The sequence below is a fragment of the Macrobrachium rosenbergii genome, chromosome 27, assembly GCF_040412425.1.
Source record: "Macrobrachium rosenbergii isolate ZJJX-2024 chromosome 27, ASM4041242v1, whole genome shotgun sequence".
NCBI lineage: Eukaryota > Metazoa > Arthropoda > Malacostraca > Decapoda > Palaemonidae > Macrobrachium > Macrobrachium rosenbergii.
Window position 1 is genome coordinate 11,032,564 of NC_089767.1, and position 17,586 is coordinate 11,050,149.

Genomic DNA, 17,586 nt, shown 5'->3' on the forward strand with positions numbered 1-17,586 from the left:
GCTTGTTTAATAAAATAAAGAATTTGTTGTCTGATGGCCTTTAGGGAAACATTACCTCCACTTTCCCTAACAAAAGGGGGCCTTGAAGTTCTTTTAAATGACCTATTTAAATAGGTTCTTAAAGTATTGACTAGACATAAAGACAGAACCTGTGGAAGAGGAATAATCTTCCAAGGAGACCATCTATTCTGTGGATCTTCGTCCTTGCTGGAAAACTGGGGTCCGGAAATAACAGAACTTCACCTGACGGGAGGAAATCAACATGATTGGGCTCTCTAGAAAGAGCAGACAGTTCAAAAATTCTAGCTCCTGAGGCCAGACTTCCTAATAATAATGATTTTCTTAACAGACTCAGGTATGAACATAAACCGTTATCAGTGCCTGATACCAATTCAAGTACATCATTTAAGTACCAGGAGACCGTGTGTGGACGGGTTTAGGAATTGACTAAAAACAGGTGTCTGTAGGATTAATATTAAAACCATGTAAAAACAATTTTCTTAAGGCAGATTTTGTTGCAGTAACAGTACTAGTGGCCAATCCTTACCCGAACAGTGATCTAAAGAAAGAGATCGCTAAATTCGTGGTCACTTCACGAGCTCTCTAATCTGATTCTATGAATAATGTATTAAGAGGGTCAATGTTAGTGCCCTCTTGTGCTGCAAATTTCATGAAGCCCACAAGGATAGGGCGTCGAGAATTCTTGAGGAAGCTGACACAGTCCGAGCTGTACTACTTGTGTCAACTGTGGGTTGGGGAAACATTTTTGCGTGAGCTTCAACTCTAGCAGTAAAGGAAACCAACTGCCCACTGGCCAGTTGGGTGCCACTAGTGCTACTTGGCCTTTGAATGATCCCAGTTTGTATAAAACTTTCATTAACAAATTTATTGGGGAAAACAGATAGATCCTTTGCCACCTGTTCCAGCCGATTGACATTGCACCTATGGGATAAGCAAAAGGAGCCAGATTGAGAGCCACATAACACGGAAGTTTGTGGTTGCTCTCTGTTGGCAAACAGATTTACCTGGAGACCCGGTACCTGAAGGCAAATCCACTCGAACGACTCCTTGCCCAAGGACCACTCCGACTAAGTGGGGTTGTCCTGGACAGTGAATGTGCAATTACAAACCGAACACCTGCCAGGGGGTGGCTGACAGGTGCCAACAATGTTTCCTTGCTAGGGAGAAAAATTGCAAACATCACTTGATTGATACGGCACAGCTTGGAGCCTTCCCTGTTTAGGTAATGTACTACTACTGTAATGTCCAGGCCCAGCCTGATGTGAACCTGTCTGGCTGGCCGAAGCAACTATAATGTTAGAAACACTGCCACTGCCCCTAAGATGTTGATATGGAACTGGTGGAACACTGTCGACCACGTTCCTAGAACTTCCTTGTGTTGGGAATACCCTTCCCAACCGCTCAGGGAGGCGTCTGTATGGATCACGAGTGAAGGAGGGGGAAACTGGAGAGGTACTAAACCCGACAAACTCTTGACTGACGACCAAGGTCAAAGCCTTTTCCTCAATACCTGTGGGAAAAGAGACAGTTTGTCTCTGTTCCTCCTGTTGGCTCGTTTCCGCCATACTCTGTTTATATTCTTCAGTTTGGCTTTCAGCAGCAAGTCTGTTACTGAAGCGAACTGAAGAGAGCTCAGAATTCTCTCCTGGGTACGACGAGAGGCATATTTGTTTCGAGGAACTGTCTGGTACCCATGGCTATTTCTTTCCTTTTTGCTGGTGGCAGTGACAGTTTGTGTGTGCTTAGGTCCCAATGGATTCCTAACCACTGAAATCGAGCTGCTGGAACTAGGCGTGATTTCTAACTGCTTATTTGGAAACCCAGGTACTCCAAAAAGTTGAGTACTATGCAAGCTGCTCTTTGACATTCTTTGGCAGCGGATGACCAAATTATTCAGTCATCCAGATACGTGGCCAGTATGATCCCTTGGGACCTATGATTGTATTCGTAGCCTAAACTCCAAGTAAGGAGAGAAGTTTCTCGCACCCGGGACGTGATAATACGTGTCTCTAAGATCTATAGAGGTGGTGACGGCCCCACGAGGAAGTAGGTAAAACGTGCCGCACTGAATTAACAAATTGAAACGGGACAGGGCCAGAATCACTCATTGCTTGTCTGGGACCTTGTTCGGCACACTGAACAGACAGCCTTGAAATTTCAAGTGCCTGGCTTTCTTAATTGCATTCTTTTGCAGAAGTTCTACTGCAGAGTCCTGTAAGACTCGGGATGGGTGTTGATAGAATCAGACTGGAGGAGGAGGCCCTTTGCTCCAACTCTGTCTCAGACCTTTGAGATTATGCTGTGGGTCCACGGGCTGAAGGTCCAACAGACCCTAAAGAGATATAATCTCCCGCCTACCTGGGGTGTCTCATTGATTGGGGGATGTCCTGCTTCCTCTGATACCACGGACTCCCCTTCCAAGTGAGAGGGACCTGGATGCTGCGCTACCTCTGTCGGCGGCTCCAGCCCTGCTCCCCCCGCATGTCTATGTAGCCTCGAAACGTTCCACGGCTCTCAAACGTGGCGTTGAAAGCCGGGGACGTCACGAACTGCTGCTGAGGTTGCGCCTTAGATGTAGAAGGCTAGCCGACCTGTGAGACCGGTACCCCTTGAAGTACTGTTGGAGACTGAGGTCTCTTAAAGCCCTGGAATCCCCGGAACCTTTTCCTTCCTTTAGGTTGAGGTCCAGAGGTCTCAGAGAATTTCCTCTTGAAAGGAGGGCCCCCACTAGAGCGGAGACTTCGGTTCGCTCTAGTGGCCTCCGCCACCACATTATTGACCTAACCATTTACAAAAGAGTTAGGTCCTCAGGTAGAACTTCTCACTAGCCTATTGGGCTCATGCATAATGGTGGCTTCTGCAAAGATGTGTTTCCCACAGTTCTATCTGGCTATCACAAGTCATAAAGACCCAACTGGAAGGAAGCCAATAGGGACTTCTTGAAGACTGAAACAGAGGCACGTCATTATAAGCTAATGCCGTTACCTCCGAGATGGTGACTGCTTGCAGGGAGCGACTCAACCTGTACCTGGCCTCAAATTCAGCTTTGAGCAGATCTTCCGGAATCCTAGGGAGATGCTCGCTGAATAGGATGGAGGCACACTCGGTGACGAGTTTCCCCACCACAGAGGTTGCCAGAGCTCCCATCCAACACTCCGAATCCCCGGGGAAGGGAAGAGAAGTAGAATCCGTTCCTCGGAGTTGAGGCTAGGCTTGCCATCTAGCCCTGTCTGAAGGGTCAATTTCGTAACCTTAGTAGTGTAAGGGGTAGGAATGGCGACACCAAGGGAGAACAACGTAAAACTTCCCCTGAAGGGGAAAATCTTCGTGTTCCCGCACTCCCAACCTGTGAGAGCTCACAACAGGATGGATTGAGCTTGGTCCCACGGGAAGACAATTGTCCCTTTAGGGACCTTATCCAACCAAACCCAGGCTTCTTCCGTTAAACTGGCAAAACCTGGATGGGGGGGGGGAAATAGGTCAGCTGGAAAGAACTTCAGTTCCTCCAGACGACGAGTGCCTAAACCTTCGATAGTCAAAGTGCCGATATGCAGAAGGGCAAATAAGGCCAGTCGCCACAGGTTTCCCTTAACAAAGGGGGGCAGACTGGAAGCGCCCGGGGCAACATGGGATTGATGTGCTGCTCCGGATTGGATAAATCCGGAGAGCAAACTTTTCTGAACTGCATCTTTTGTGCCAATGGCTGTATTGACTCTCCGGAAGGCTATAGGCTAGTGACCAGATCCTTTAGCCTAGCTTCTACCTTCGAGTCGATTTCCTGCGTTAGCAGATCGACAAAGGCCTCAGAATCAAATCCAAGCTATGGAGACTCAGATTTGAAACTCTGGACCTCGACCCCTTATAAGGGGGAGTAGCATTACTTATGGGCGCCACGGTTTGGGGGCCGGTGGCGACTTAGAGGGAGCTGGCGGAATAGATCTTAGAGGTTTAGAGGACTTTGTTAAGTCCTTCTTTTGTGGGCATAACAGATCGAGATCTGTCCCCAAGGTTAGCTGGTTTGGAAACCCCTGGAAGGAAGCTAATCATGACAAAGAACCAGTGACTTTTCATCGCCTTGGGAGAGGCGCAAAGACACGACATCTGAGCGGCATGCCACGACACTAGCGACCATACCAGCGGACCAGCAGGAAGAAGATGAAATAAAATAAAGAATTAACCAAACTAACCCCGCCTGCCTCACTTACTGCCCTACCTTCTACCTGATGTGTTTCTACACTCATGGGCTCCAGGTGGATGTTGATAACCGCCACATCCACTGCTACCTCCCCGCACAGGGAGACATCTCGGGAGGGTTGCGTGTCCAATCTGATCTTTTCAATGATTGGGGCGACCGACCCCCTGGTAATGCGGCGGAGACCCAAGCACCAGGGTAGAGGAGATTACAGATCTCTTCTAAAAGCACGTAGGGGTTGCCAGATGCAACCTGGAAAAGAAGGTAGGATCTACCGAAATATACTACTCAATTGCACGTTTCTAAATGAGGCATCAATACCGAAGGAGGCTTAAGGTTAGTAAGCTCTCATCACTTACAGACTCAGCGGACACCAGTTCGCAGAAAGCGTAACAGAATTCACAGTTGTCTGGGTGCCAAACAATCACATCCCCAACCTGTAATGCAAAGCTGGAGTGCGAGAGGCACACTTCGTGTCCGCACGGTTGCCGGAGAATGGCCTGACACCCTGGTTCCTGACAATGTACCATCTGTAAGTGGATTGATAGTATATGAGCATTATTAAAGCAAGAGCCACCGGAATAGGTCCGGCGACGAGTAAGAATACATTAACTCAGCTTAGAAGATGATGCAAGCGAAACAAGGCAAAAACCCTCCGGAAACAAGGCAGCAAAAAACCCCTATTGTTTAAACTGGCGAATGTTCAAACCTGTTATATAAACAGGTACTCTATGACATTCCGCCGTAAAAGTCACTGAGAACTCATTGTGTCTTATATTTATGGGGACGGTGTCACCGTGGTGGAAGCGGGGAAGGATGCATGGCCCCTAACCAACCAGCCAGGCGGAAACCAGATATTGGAAACCGCCAACAACCGTAACCCGCACCACCGGAGTGGATAATGAATAAGAACGAAAAATCAGACTAGACCGGCGGGAAGTAAATACTAACATACCATTAATTGTTATCATGCAATCACGGAACAATGTTCGACGCTCCAGCTACTAATCAGTAAAACATTAGAAGCGAGCTAACGAAACACCGCCCGTATGGGAAAGGTAGAAAGTGACAGAAACCTGGCAAATTGCGACCGGTCGGGTGGGTAGCACCTTCCAGACGCCGACTAAAACCACATAAGAGGGTGCCGAACGCAAGCGAATGGCTTCCCTCTTACGCGGATAACGCACAGGTGACGTCACCAATTACTAACCAATAAGGTAAAGGGACGGTAACTAGGCTACATACACGAGAATAAGGAGTTAATGATCGTAGCCTACTCTCCAAAAGCCATGCTTCTTGGACCAGTCAGGAAGGCCAGGGTTAATGCCACTGGTGTGGGGAGAGAAGGACCTACGTCCTAGCTCAGCCACGGGAGTGGGGGAGAGGACCTACGTCCTAGCTCAACCATGGGAGTGGGGAGTTGCCAATGGTGTGGGGACAGAAGGACTTACATCCTAACTCAGCCACTGGAGTGGGGAGTTGCTACTGGTGTGGGGAGAGAAGGATCTACGTCCTAACTCAGCCACCCTTCACAAAACTGGAACAACATGGACAGTAGGTAAATTAAAAAGTGAGGATCCCTCACGCTTAAGGAAACTCGTATACTAGACTAACCTCACCTCCCAAACCTAATGGACTGGTCGGGAGAATTAGGTAGCCTGAACATCGTGTAAGAGCACCGTCATGCCTAGCCTAGGTAGGATAGGCTAGCTAAAAACCTTAATTAGAAATAAAACTACCAAGTATATAAACAACAAAATATCATAGGAAACATTCGTGAAATGGGTTAGCCTAGGATTAAACATATCTAATACCAATATGAATACAAGGTTGATTCGACGACAGGGAGGGCCAAAGGAAATGCATTATCTTCGGTAACATTTGGGTAAACGTCAGGTACCCAAAATGGCACCCTGAAGTCGTATCGAATACAAAACTTAATCTAGGAATAAATATGTCATCCTGCTTGTACATAACAGCTAACATCATGAATAAATAATTTACACCAACGAGAAGAAACCAGTTCGCTGGGAGAGAAGGGAGACCGATAATAGGACCCAAATTCTATTGTCAGAAAATGGGGGACCTAAAGCCTTCATGATAGCGAAGAGGCAAATGACGATACTACATTCCCAACCAGCGAAACGGTAAATTCTCCAAATAAGCTCCAAACTAGATGGAGTAAATATATAAAAACTAGGAGAATCAATCATTAACCAAAAGTTGAGATTCAAGGTCGAAAACGAGCAGAGGCAAACATACAGCACACGCCAGGACATGACTTGGCGCTGTGAAATTAGGTAAACAATAATTACGTAAACCTAAAATACGATGCCTCTGCGATAATAATCCAACCAGAATTAGTACTCAACTCAGATGGTGAGAAGATCTCGGTGGAAGACATGATGAGCTGCAAAATTTGAGAACACAAACACGACAAAAATTTTTACGTGTTCTCGAAGCAGTGCTAATTTTTGGAATGACGTTGTGGTATCGTGATGACGCTTGGTGGGTGAGCGGGCGTTATAACGGCACATCCATTTGGGACTTTGAGAATGGAGAGATCTGTTGGGCGAAGGCCTGTGATGGTGGTGTAAGTTCACCCCTAGTGTATATCGACATTGATTAGATGATCCCTCCGGGGGTGGTAACCCCGGCATTCTAGATAGCTTTTTCTCTGGTATATTTAGCAATTATTATACCTAGAAATGTGCTAATTGGAACCATTTCACTCGGTGACACAGGTCGAGCCCAGAAATTATAGTATATAAGGTACCATATTTTTCAATAATCTTAACTGCTGACTTTACTGCTCAGTTCTGTTTTGACAACAGAAGCACTATTAGGTAAAGGGAATTTTTTTGTATTATTACAAGCACCAATTCCTACATCTGATATTGATAAACTGCAATATAATGTACCTGTCTCTCTAGTCTGGTAAATTTTAACATTTACACCACTGATTTTTGTTGTCATTTAGTTATCTGACTGGTGTTTAGCTGTGGTATCATCTGTCCATTTATTTTCTTTTAGGTGTCTAACAGATAAATTCTTTGCTGGACATCTCTACAGTTCAGAATTTTTCATGTCTGAGTAACTTTTTTCAACCTGTTTTCATTATAAAAAACATTGACCAATTTTAACTCTTAATAACCAAGAAAAACTTGACCAGGTTTGGATAAGATCTGAATTTTTATTATTTTTCTTTTCTCACATGGCTCCAAGAATCAATGTTACTGTATTAGTTGTCAACAGTTCCACAAGGGAAATTAGTTATCTCATGAAGTTGGTTATTAAATTTTGAAAAGGTAATCTCCTGTGCCTAACACAAGTAACAGTTTAAGGACGTAAGAACCCCTCTTTTAAGGTCCTAACTAATGTAGTTTAGAAAAACAAGTATACCAAAGCTTCGAGTAAGAACTAGGTAGTTGCTTAAGGTAGCCTGAGGGTGTTAACTGTGAAAACTTTTCTGGAATTCTTACTGATACAAATGCTCATAAAGAAAGAGGGTAATTATACATTTAAAGCATCCTGCACTATAATGACTAAATGTATCATAACATTTTGTCCTTGAAGAACACTGTATAAGAAACACTGGGCATTGACAAATGCTCATAAATTAACAGAGCAATGATACATTTAAAGCACCTTGCACTATAATGACTGTTTAAGAACATTTTGCCCTTGAAGAATACTGTACAAGAAATACTTGGCATTGACAAACACATGGCAAATCATATATTACTGCCTTCTTGGCCAATGATCATACACTGACCTTCACCTTTTTATATGGTAATCAAAATACAGTTGAAATTTATAATTCCCAAAGGATGGACTGGAAGGCTTATCTTAGAAAAATTTATTACATAACCATGAAATCACTTATACAGGCAGTCCTGGGTTATCTGCGGGCTCGGTTATCAGTGATCTGGTTTTGCGGCACTTTTCCAGCACCAAAAATTGGCAATTTTCCCACCAAAAATCAGCAAAATCCGCTTACTGGCGCCGATACATACCTAACAGAGCGCCGACAACCGAAGATCAGTGATTTTCCGTGCTCGATAAGCCCCGAAAATTGCCGATTTTCGGTTATCGTCACATCGTCAGAATGGAACCCACGCTGATATCTGGGGACTGCCTGTATTGTGAAAACTTATTGCTTAATGATTTGAAACACTAAAGATTGACAAAATTTTATGGGATTTCTGTCCAAGTACTGTCACTGCATCACTTGTAAGTGAAAAATATATTACCTCATTACCCACTGATATAAAAATGAATATTTACTTACCCCATAATGAGGCACAGAGTATTTCTGAATTAAATCTCTTCTTGTACTTCCTTATCTCAGGGGTGTCATTTACATCATGCGAGGTTGGAGCCACGTTGATATTAATGTGGGATTCACGCCGTGCAGGCTCCGTACCACCAGCGCCAAATCCAAAGGCCATGAATGAGAGCTGTTTTTTCTGAAGTTGAGGAGGAGTGCCTTTACTAACTGCTTGACGATACTGCAAATGAAAAATAAGGTTCGCTCATACAGTAATCCTAAAATGAAAAAAAGCTATGAACTTCAGTAATCCTAAAGGGTTAAAAATAGAAAAAACTTACAAAACTTCAAAATATTAAGGAAAGAGATTAGAGAACAAGTAAAAAATCAACTTTGCTTTTTCAGCACAATTTGCAAATACTAAGAGCTGCACAGGCATCAGGAAGCTACTGAGATCTAAGCAAAATAGCTACTTGTGCAATTTCTATTATATTGAAAGAATACTACAGGTAATCTACGATAGCAATGTTCAAACACTAAACTTTTTCAAACTACTGTGCTTGATATAAGCAATTCCCTGGACAGCAGAGAACTACAGCTACATATTCTGAGCATAACCTACAACTACTGTTCTATAGTACTTGTTAGTATCATGAAACTTGACCAAGAAATATAGCAATAGTCCCATATAATCAAAAAGGGAAATGTACATACAAAATGAATAAAATATTTCAGGTCACCTTGGTACAACATGAAATGACAAAACAATTACTCATTCTTATGAAAATGGACATTTCCAATCTTTATTACTCAACATGGTAAGAATTCATTTTTGATATTCACATCAAGTAGGAAAGCTTATAGTGTGTACCTAGATAATGTGTCCAGAGAGAATTTCCTTGGTAAACTGAACAGTACAAACTATCTGAAAATGACTCTCTAAGAAAATCAGTTGGTTTATGATGCCATTAGGGATCATCAAACATCTGAGGGCAGCGCATGAAACTAAATTACCTCCAGATTCCACAAAATGTAATATGTGATTTGTCTTAACATCACTGAGATATTGGCCCCACATTATTTGTGACTTTTTTTCCAACCTCTAGTCTCTGAAAATCAAATGTCAAATGATGCTTCTACTGATTAATTTTTAATCTCCACTACAATCACCATAGCGTACTTGTTTTGTGCCATGTAAACAAACACACTGTAACTAAACTTTTAAGTTGCAACTTTCAATATGTTTACTTGCTGCTGTACCTTTTTTAAATGTCCTTATAACTCATAACCAAAACTCCTTATGATTACTGGATTTTCTGCCTTGGAGTTCTTGCAATATATGTAAACCCCCAAATTGACATTCTCTGTGTTGGAAATTTCCATGTTAACCACAATGAGTGGCTGATTCTTCTAGCACCTAACATTCTTTGCCCTTTTCTTCAAATCTAATTCTGAGAGCTACCACAAACAAAACATCTGATAGATTCTCCTAGCCAAAGCATAAATGCTCTTTCCTCTTCTTTTGTACCCCTTCCACCTTCAGCCTAAATTCAACATGAATTGCATCATTCTTGACTTTACCAAAGGAATGTTTCTTCTAATGCCAAGACTGCAACTATTAGACAATCCTCTGTTGACCAAATTTACCATTTATAATTGCCTCATAAGTCTTCACAAATCCTAGTCTCTCAATCCCAAATAACATTTAGAAGATCAGAAGATCATCTGATAGCTGGTTGACAGCAGGGATCATGCATGGCCTCAACACTCTGCTTCAAGGAAGATAAGATTCTCAATTCCTGTATGTTTGCTTTCCTATCAGCAAGACTTCTTCGATACTAATGGATATTTTAACTGAGAATTTTACTTTCTGGTTATTTCAAGCTAATTTTTTTTTTTTTCAGAAATATCAGTTTTCACTGCTCTCTCTTTCATGTAGCATGTGCGGGTTACATGTTTATGTTCATACTATTGGAATTACAATTATGTTATCTGCAGTTCACTTTAGTAAAATTATTATCTATTTTCCTTAATTTTTCACATAACTATGATTTTACTACATGGTACTTGCTTTGCTTTAACTTATAATTTTCACTGATCTATTCCTCTCTCTATCTATCTCTCTTTCTCTCTCTCACATTTCTGGTGATAGAAATTCATTTCTCGGTATAATGTGGTTCAGATTCCACAATAAGCTGTAGGTCCCGTTCCTAGGTAACCAATTGGTTCTTAGCCACGTAAAATAAGTCTAATCCTTCGGGCCAGCCCTAGGAGAGCTATTAATGAGCTCAGTGGTCTGGTAAAACTAAGTATACTTACTTTAAGCTCTCACATATAATGAGCTCATATGGTCTATATAATATATATATATATATATATATATATTATATATAACACACATCTCATATATATATATATATATATATATATATATATATATATATATATATATATATATATATATATATATATATATATATATATATATATATATATATATATATATATAATATATATTATATAATAGAATCGAGTCTATAATTGAATAAATTAATTTTGATATATGCACAAGGGCATACAGAAAATCACTGATAAAGACAGAGAGAGCAAAACAGAAAAGATGTTAACGAAACTAAGTGATAACAGATGCTGAGTTTAACCATTCGTCGCCAGTGACTCAAAAGTGTTTACCCGTACTGCGCTGGGCAAAAGATGAACTAATTTAGATCTTGACCTCGCCCGCTGACCTCTCGCTCACCAGAACATTAACTCGATGACAACCGTTGAACGAATTGCATAGACAATTAAACGTGAAACATTAATGGAAAAGGAAGCTCATCTGGACGAAACTCGGGAAAATTATACCAGATTTAGGCATCGAACCCATACCCACATATACGAAGGCTCTGGAAGCAGAGTCACGTGAAACATTAATGGAAAAGGGAAGCCCATCTGGATGAAACTCTGGAAAATTATACCAGATTTAGGCATCGAACCCATACCCATATATACGAAGGCTCTGGAAGCAGAGTCACTTAGAAAAAGGCATCTGGGCAGGGAGTGTGCAAGATGTGTGGAGAGGTGACTGTGAAAGCTCGAACAGACTTGTGAACTTTTATAAAAGTTCTGAATGCCCATAGTGCAAGTGAAATTCTAAGTCCACTAATTTTACGATGTGCCTTTTAAGATAAAGACTCGGTCATTGCTACCCATTGAAAGGTGGAAAAGTTATACAGTTTACAGACTAAATAAATGTAATTAACCCTTAAACGCCGAGCCTCTATTTACAAAAACATCTCCCGTATGCGGCGTTCGGTGAGTTAGCGCTGAAGCGGAAAAAGTTTTTCAAAAAATCAGCACGCTTAGTTTTTAAGATTAAGAGTTCATTTTTGGCTCCTTTTTTTGTCATTGCCTGAAATTTAGTATGCAACCATCAGAAATGAAAAAAATATCATTATCATATATAAATATTGGAATATATGACAGCAAAAAAAAAAAAACTTATATAATTGTATACAAATCACGCTGTAAGCACAACGGTTAAAGCTAATGAGTTAATTTTTTTAGTTGTATTGTACACTAAATTGCGATGATTTTGGTATATAACAAATTGTAAAATGATCAAAGCAACATAGAGAAAATATTATCACAAAATGATGCATGAATTTGCGCGGCGGACGTAAAAAATGTTTTTCAAAAATTCACCATAAATCGAAATATTGTGCTAGAGACTTCCCGTTTGTTGAAAAATGAAGCTAATTGATTGAATATTAGTAGACTGTAAGTGTTTTAGCTTACAATTGCGTTTTTTTACCATTTCGGTCGAGTTAAAGTTGACCAAAAGTCGAATTTTTTCTATTTATCGTGATTTATATGAAAATATTTCAAAACTGATAAAAGCTACAACCATGAGTTATTTTCTGTTGTATTGTACATGAAATTGCGCACATTTTCATATATAAAACTTTATGTAACGACTAATATAAAACGGTGCAAATATTATGACAAAGACGAAAAAATTTCTGAGATGTTCGGCCGAGTTACCGCGCAGACGTAAGGAAAATGTTTTTTTCAAAAATTCACCATAAATCGAAATATTGTGCTAGAGACTTCCAATTTACTGCAAAATTAAGGTAAACGATTGAATATTACTAGAATGTAAGAGTTTTAGCTTACAATTGCGTTTTTTGACCATTTCGGTCGAGTCAAAGTTGACTGAAGGTTGAAATTTTGGCAGTTATCGTGATTTATGTGAAAATATTTCAAAACTGATAAAAGCTACAACCATGAGCTACCTTCTGTTGTATTCTACATGAAATTGCGCACATTTTCATATATAAAAGTTTATGTAACGACTAATGTAAAACGATGCAAACATTACGACAACATGACGAAAGAATTTCTGAGATGTTCGGCAGAGTTACCGCACAGACGTAAGGAAAAAAAGTTTTTTTTTTTCAGAAATTCACCATAAATCGAAATATTGTGCTAGAGACTTCCAGTTTGTAGCAAAATGAAGGTGCATGATTGAATATTACTAGAATGTAAGAGTTTTAGCTTATAATTGCGTTTTTTGACCATTTCGGTCGAGTCAAAGTTGACTGAAGGTTGAAATTTTGGCAGTTATCGTGATTTATATGAAAATATTTCAAAACTGATAAAACTACAACCATGAGTTATTTTCTGTTGTATTCTACATGAAATTGCGCACATTTTCATATATAAAAGTTTATGTAACGACTAATATAAAACATGCAAACATTACGACAACATGACAAAAGAATTTCTGAGATGTTCGGCAGAGTTACCGCACAGACGTAAGGAAAAAAGTTTTTTTTTTTTCAGAAATTCACCATAAATCGAAATATTGTGCTAGAGACTTCCAGTTTGTAGCAAAATGAAGGTAAATGATTGAATATTACTAGAATGTAAGAGTTTTAGCTTATAGTTGCGTTTTTTTACCATTTCGGTCGAGTTAAAGTTGACCAAAGGTTGAAATTTTGGCAGTTATCGTGATTTATATGAAAATATTTCAAAACTGATAAAACTACAACCATGAGTTATTTTCTGTTGTATTCTACATGAAACTGCACACATTTTCATATATAAAACTTTATGTAACGACTAATATAAAACAGTGTAAACATTACGACATCGTGACAAAAGAAATTTCTGGCGCAGACGTAAGAAAAAGTTTTTTCAAAAATTCACCATAAATCGAAATATTGTGCTAGAGACTTCCAATTTGTTGCAAAATGAAGGTAAATGATTTAATATTACTAGAACATAAGAGTTTTAGCTTACAATTGCGTTTTTACCATTTCGGTCGAGTCAAAGTTGACCAAAGGTTGAAAATATTTTTATTTCAAAACTGATAAAAGCTACAACCATGAGTTATTTTCTGTTGTATTGCACACATTTTCATATATAAAACTTTATTTTGGCTAATATAGAACAGTGCAAAAATTACGACAAAATGAGAAAGAATTTCTGAAATTTTCGGCCGAGTTACCGCACGGGCGTAAGAAAAAGTTTTTTTCAAAATTTAACCATAAATCGAAAATGTATAAAAGAATTTGTTGCAAAATGAAGGTACATGATTTAATATTTTGTAAAGTTTTAGCTTACAATTGCGTTTTTCGACCATTTCTGTAGAGTCAAAGTTGACCGAAAGGTTGAAATATTTTATAGTCAAGCAGTACAACAGACAGTTTTAGTCGGCGTATGATACGTCCCCATAGGCGTTTAGGGTTGGGGATATATAAATTTCATTTATATAAAAATATATAAAGAACAACCTATGAATTTTGAAAGGATATTATATAAATATAGTGAAAGCAAGCAGTACAACAGACAGTTCTAAGAATGCATACCTTCCCCATTACATATATATATATATATATATATATATATATATATATATATATATATATGTATATTATTAAAAATATTTGCTGTTTGACCGGTTAAACAAACCGATAGTTTTAATTATTTAGGATGCACTGTCACAAGTAATGGAAAATGCAAAAAAGAGATCAGGAAGAGAATATCCATGGCAAAAGATGCATTTGGTAAGATCAAGAAGTTAGTCACCAACTCGAAAATATCTATGGATCCAAGGAGGAGGTTTGTGAAATGTTTTGTTTGGTCTGTATTGTTGTATGGCTGTGAAACTTGGACCTTGAGGAAGGCAGACGAGGAGAGGTTACAGGGTGCAGAAATGTGGTTTTGGAGAAGGATGCTGAAAATATCATGGACAGAAAGGAAAACTAATGAGGAAGTATTAGAGAGAGGAGGCGTTGAGAGAGAACTTTTGGCTTCAATGAGAGGTAGACAAATGCAGTTTGTGGGTCACATAGTGAGAAGACAAGAACTAGAACATCTCTCTCTCACTGGTAAAATCCATTGAAGGAGGCCGAGAGGAAGACCTAGACAAAAATATATGGATGGATTGGTGAGAATGACTGGAGGAAGAATGTCTGCAGCTCAGTTGCTGCAGAGAGCCGGAAATAGAGAGGAGTGGCGAACCATGATTGCCGACGTCCTTGGGATATGGCACCTGGATGATGATGATGATGACCTCCCTCCCTTGCCACTTAGTAGAATAATAAACTTTACTAAAGCAAAGGGGCAGACTACGTAGGCTGCTCGCATGAGAAGTTAGATGGGAAACCTAGGGGTTGTTTTCAAATTAACGTACACGCCTGGCCAATGGGCAAGAATTTTAGCTTAGTGAGCCATAAATCAGGGATGGGTTTTGCTAGGACAGACTTTAGAGGTAGTGTTCCTAACAGCTTAGTTTCCTTTGACCTGTGTACTGGCGAGTCTATTAAGTCATTTTAGGTCAGACCCTGGGTAGGAGGAGTTTGAAGCAAGCAGCAAGAAGCTACCCCAGCATTGAGAGAGACTCTCAGCGGACATCCTAGGCGTCGGGTGTGCAAGCCCTCTCTCTCTGAGCTTGCTTTTTCTCTCCCCTTGTTCAACATGAGGGAGAAAATTGTTATTCCAAACGGACCAAGGAATCTTAATGCAACTGATCACTGCATTAGCTCACCCAGAGATAAGTCTGATTGTGAAAATTACTCCCAGTTCTCTTTCCCTTCAACTGAAACTCTCATTTTCCTCTCCTAAACAGTCACTGACTAAGAAATCCTAGTAAAACATATCCCATTTTTGAAGTCATATATTAAGTACAATTATTGTCTGGTGAAATCATATAACTTATCCTGCATGGTGTTAAAAGTATTATTCTTGATATAAGATTCATTCCCTTGTGAGTAAGTGATGACGAGTGTGAGTTTCTGCAGTACAAGATTGTTATCTGGATACGTCTTTTCCAGAAGTGTGTACGTTTTTGGCCTGAAAAAATCCTCATGCTTGGAGAAGAATCTGCATCATCAATGCCAAGAAGCCTCATTTCGACATTGACTACATTCAACTGCCTTACAATGCCTCTGAAGAGGCATATTAATCTGTTGCGTTTCATGTCTACTTAGCATTGAGGTAGTTTTGTCTTGATTAGGGCTAATATTTTGTGCTGCTGTTCGCTCCTGTAAATAATCCATTTCCTTTTAATATTACTTTTGGTGAACCAGTTTTCCAGTAAGTTTTCTGAATTAATCCATGTGGTTATGCAATAAACCTCTATTTTGGTATACTAGTTTAACTGGTGACAGAGTCTATTTCAGTATCTGTCCTTTAGTTTAATTTTAGCATTAATTGACAGAATTACGTGGATCTTAGGTAAAGCATGGCAATATAAATCCAACTAACTAATTATTAAACTAATTAACTGACCGGCCAATGTAACAATATATATATATATATATATGAATTTCTGACTCACGTCGGGATCGAACCCAGGTCTCTCAGGTGGAAAGCAAGGCGTTATCCACTAGGCCATACAAGTCTAAAAAAGTTGGAACCTGAGCAACTGCACCAGAATTACCTGGGCAAGCTAACTGCTTGCATACCATTGAAGTTTTCCCCAACTTCCAGACTCAGCAATGACCCAATAGACAACATTTCATTGAATTATCCTTCTGAGTGAATAAGATAGAAATCATCAACACACAATCACGTGTGGAACAGAAATAAATTTCTGACTCACGTCGGGATCGAACCCAGGTCTCTCAGGTGGAAAGCAAGGCGTTATCCACTAGGCCATACAAGTCTAAAAAAGTTGGAACCTGAGAGCAACTGCACCAAAAAGGAATTACCTGGGCAAGCTAACTGCTTGCATACCAATGAGTTTTCCCCAACTTCCTGACTCAGCAATGACCAATAGACAACATTTCATTCGAATTATCCCTTCTGAGTGAATAAGATAGAAATCATCAACACACAATCACGTGTGGAACAGAAATAAATTTCTGACTCACATCGGGGATCGAACCCAGGTCTCTCAGGTGGAAAGCAAGGGCGTTATCCACTAGGCCATACAAGTCTAAAAAAGTTGGAACCTGAGAGCAACTGCACCCAAGGAATTACCTGGGCAAGCTAACTGCTTGCATACCAGTGATTTTCCCAACTTCCAGACTCAGCAATGACCAATAGACAACATTTCATTGAATTATCCTTCTGAGTGAATAAGATGAAATCATCAACACACAATCACGTGTGGAACAGAAATAAATTTCTGACTCACGTCGGGATCGAACCCAGGTCTCTCAGGTGGAAAGCAAGGCGTTATCCACTAGGCCATACAAGTCTAAAAAAGTTGGAACCTGAGCAACTGCACCCAAAGGAATTACCTGGGCAAGCTAACTGCTTGCATACCAATGAGTTTTCCCCAACTTCCCGACTCAGCAATGACCAATAGACAACATTTCATTGAATTATCCCTTCTGAGTGAATAAGATGAAATCATCAACACACAATCACGTGTGGAACAGAAATAAATTTCTGACTCACGTCGGGATCGAACCCAGGTCTCTCAGGTGGAAAGCAAGGGCACTAACTGCCCAGGTAATTCCTTGGTGCAGTTGCTCTCAGGTTCCAATCTTTTAGACTTGTATGGCCTAGTGGACTGAGAGACCTGGGGCCATACAAGTCTAAAAGAAGTTGTTGAACTTATTCACTCAGAAGGGATAATTCGAATGAA

At 40.1% G+C, this 17,586-nt stretch overlaps 1 protein-coding gene across 29 annotated transcripts in view; it reads right to left on the reverse strand.

Moving 5' to 3' along the window:
* The window catches only part of msn (serine/threonine-protein kinase msn), a 289,523-nt gene that overhangs the window by 52,147 nt on the left and 219,790 nt on the right, over positions 1 to 17,586 (reverse strand). For 18 of the 29 annotated variants that reach the window (XM_067128885.1, XM_067128873.1, XM_067128881.1 and 15 more), the window contains one exon: positions 8,505 to 8,724. In XM_067128885.1, the coding sequence (XP_066984986.1) occupies positions 8,505 to 8,724 (220 nt within the window). The remainder of the gene's footprint in view (positions 1 to 8,504; positions 8,725 to 17,586) is intronic. The other 11 variants (XM_067128891.1, XM_067128876.1, XM_067128875.1 and 8 more) reach the window with 1 other exon arrangement.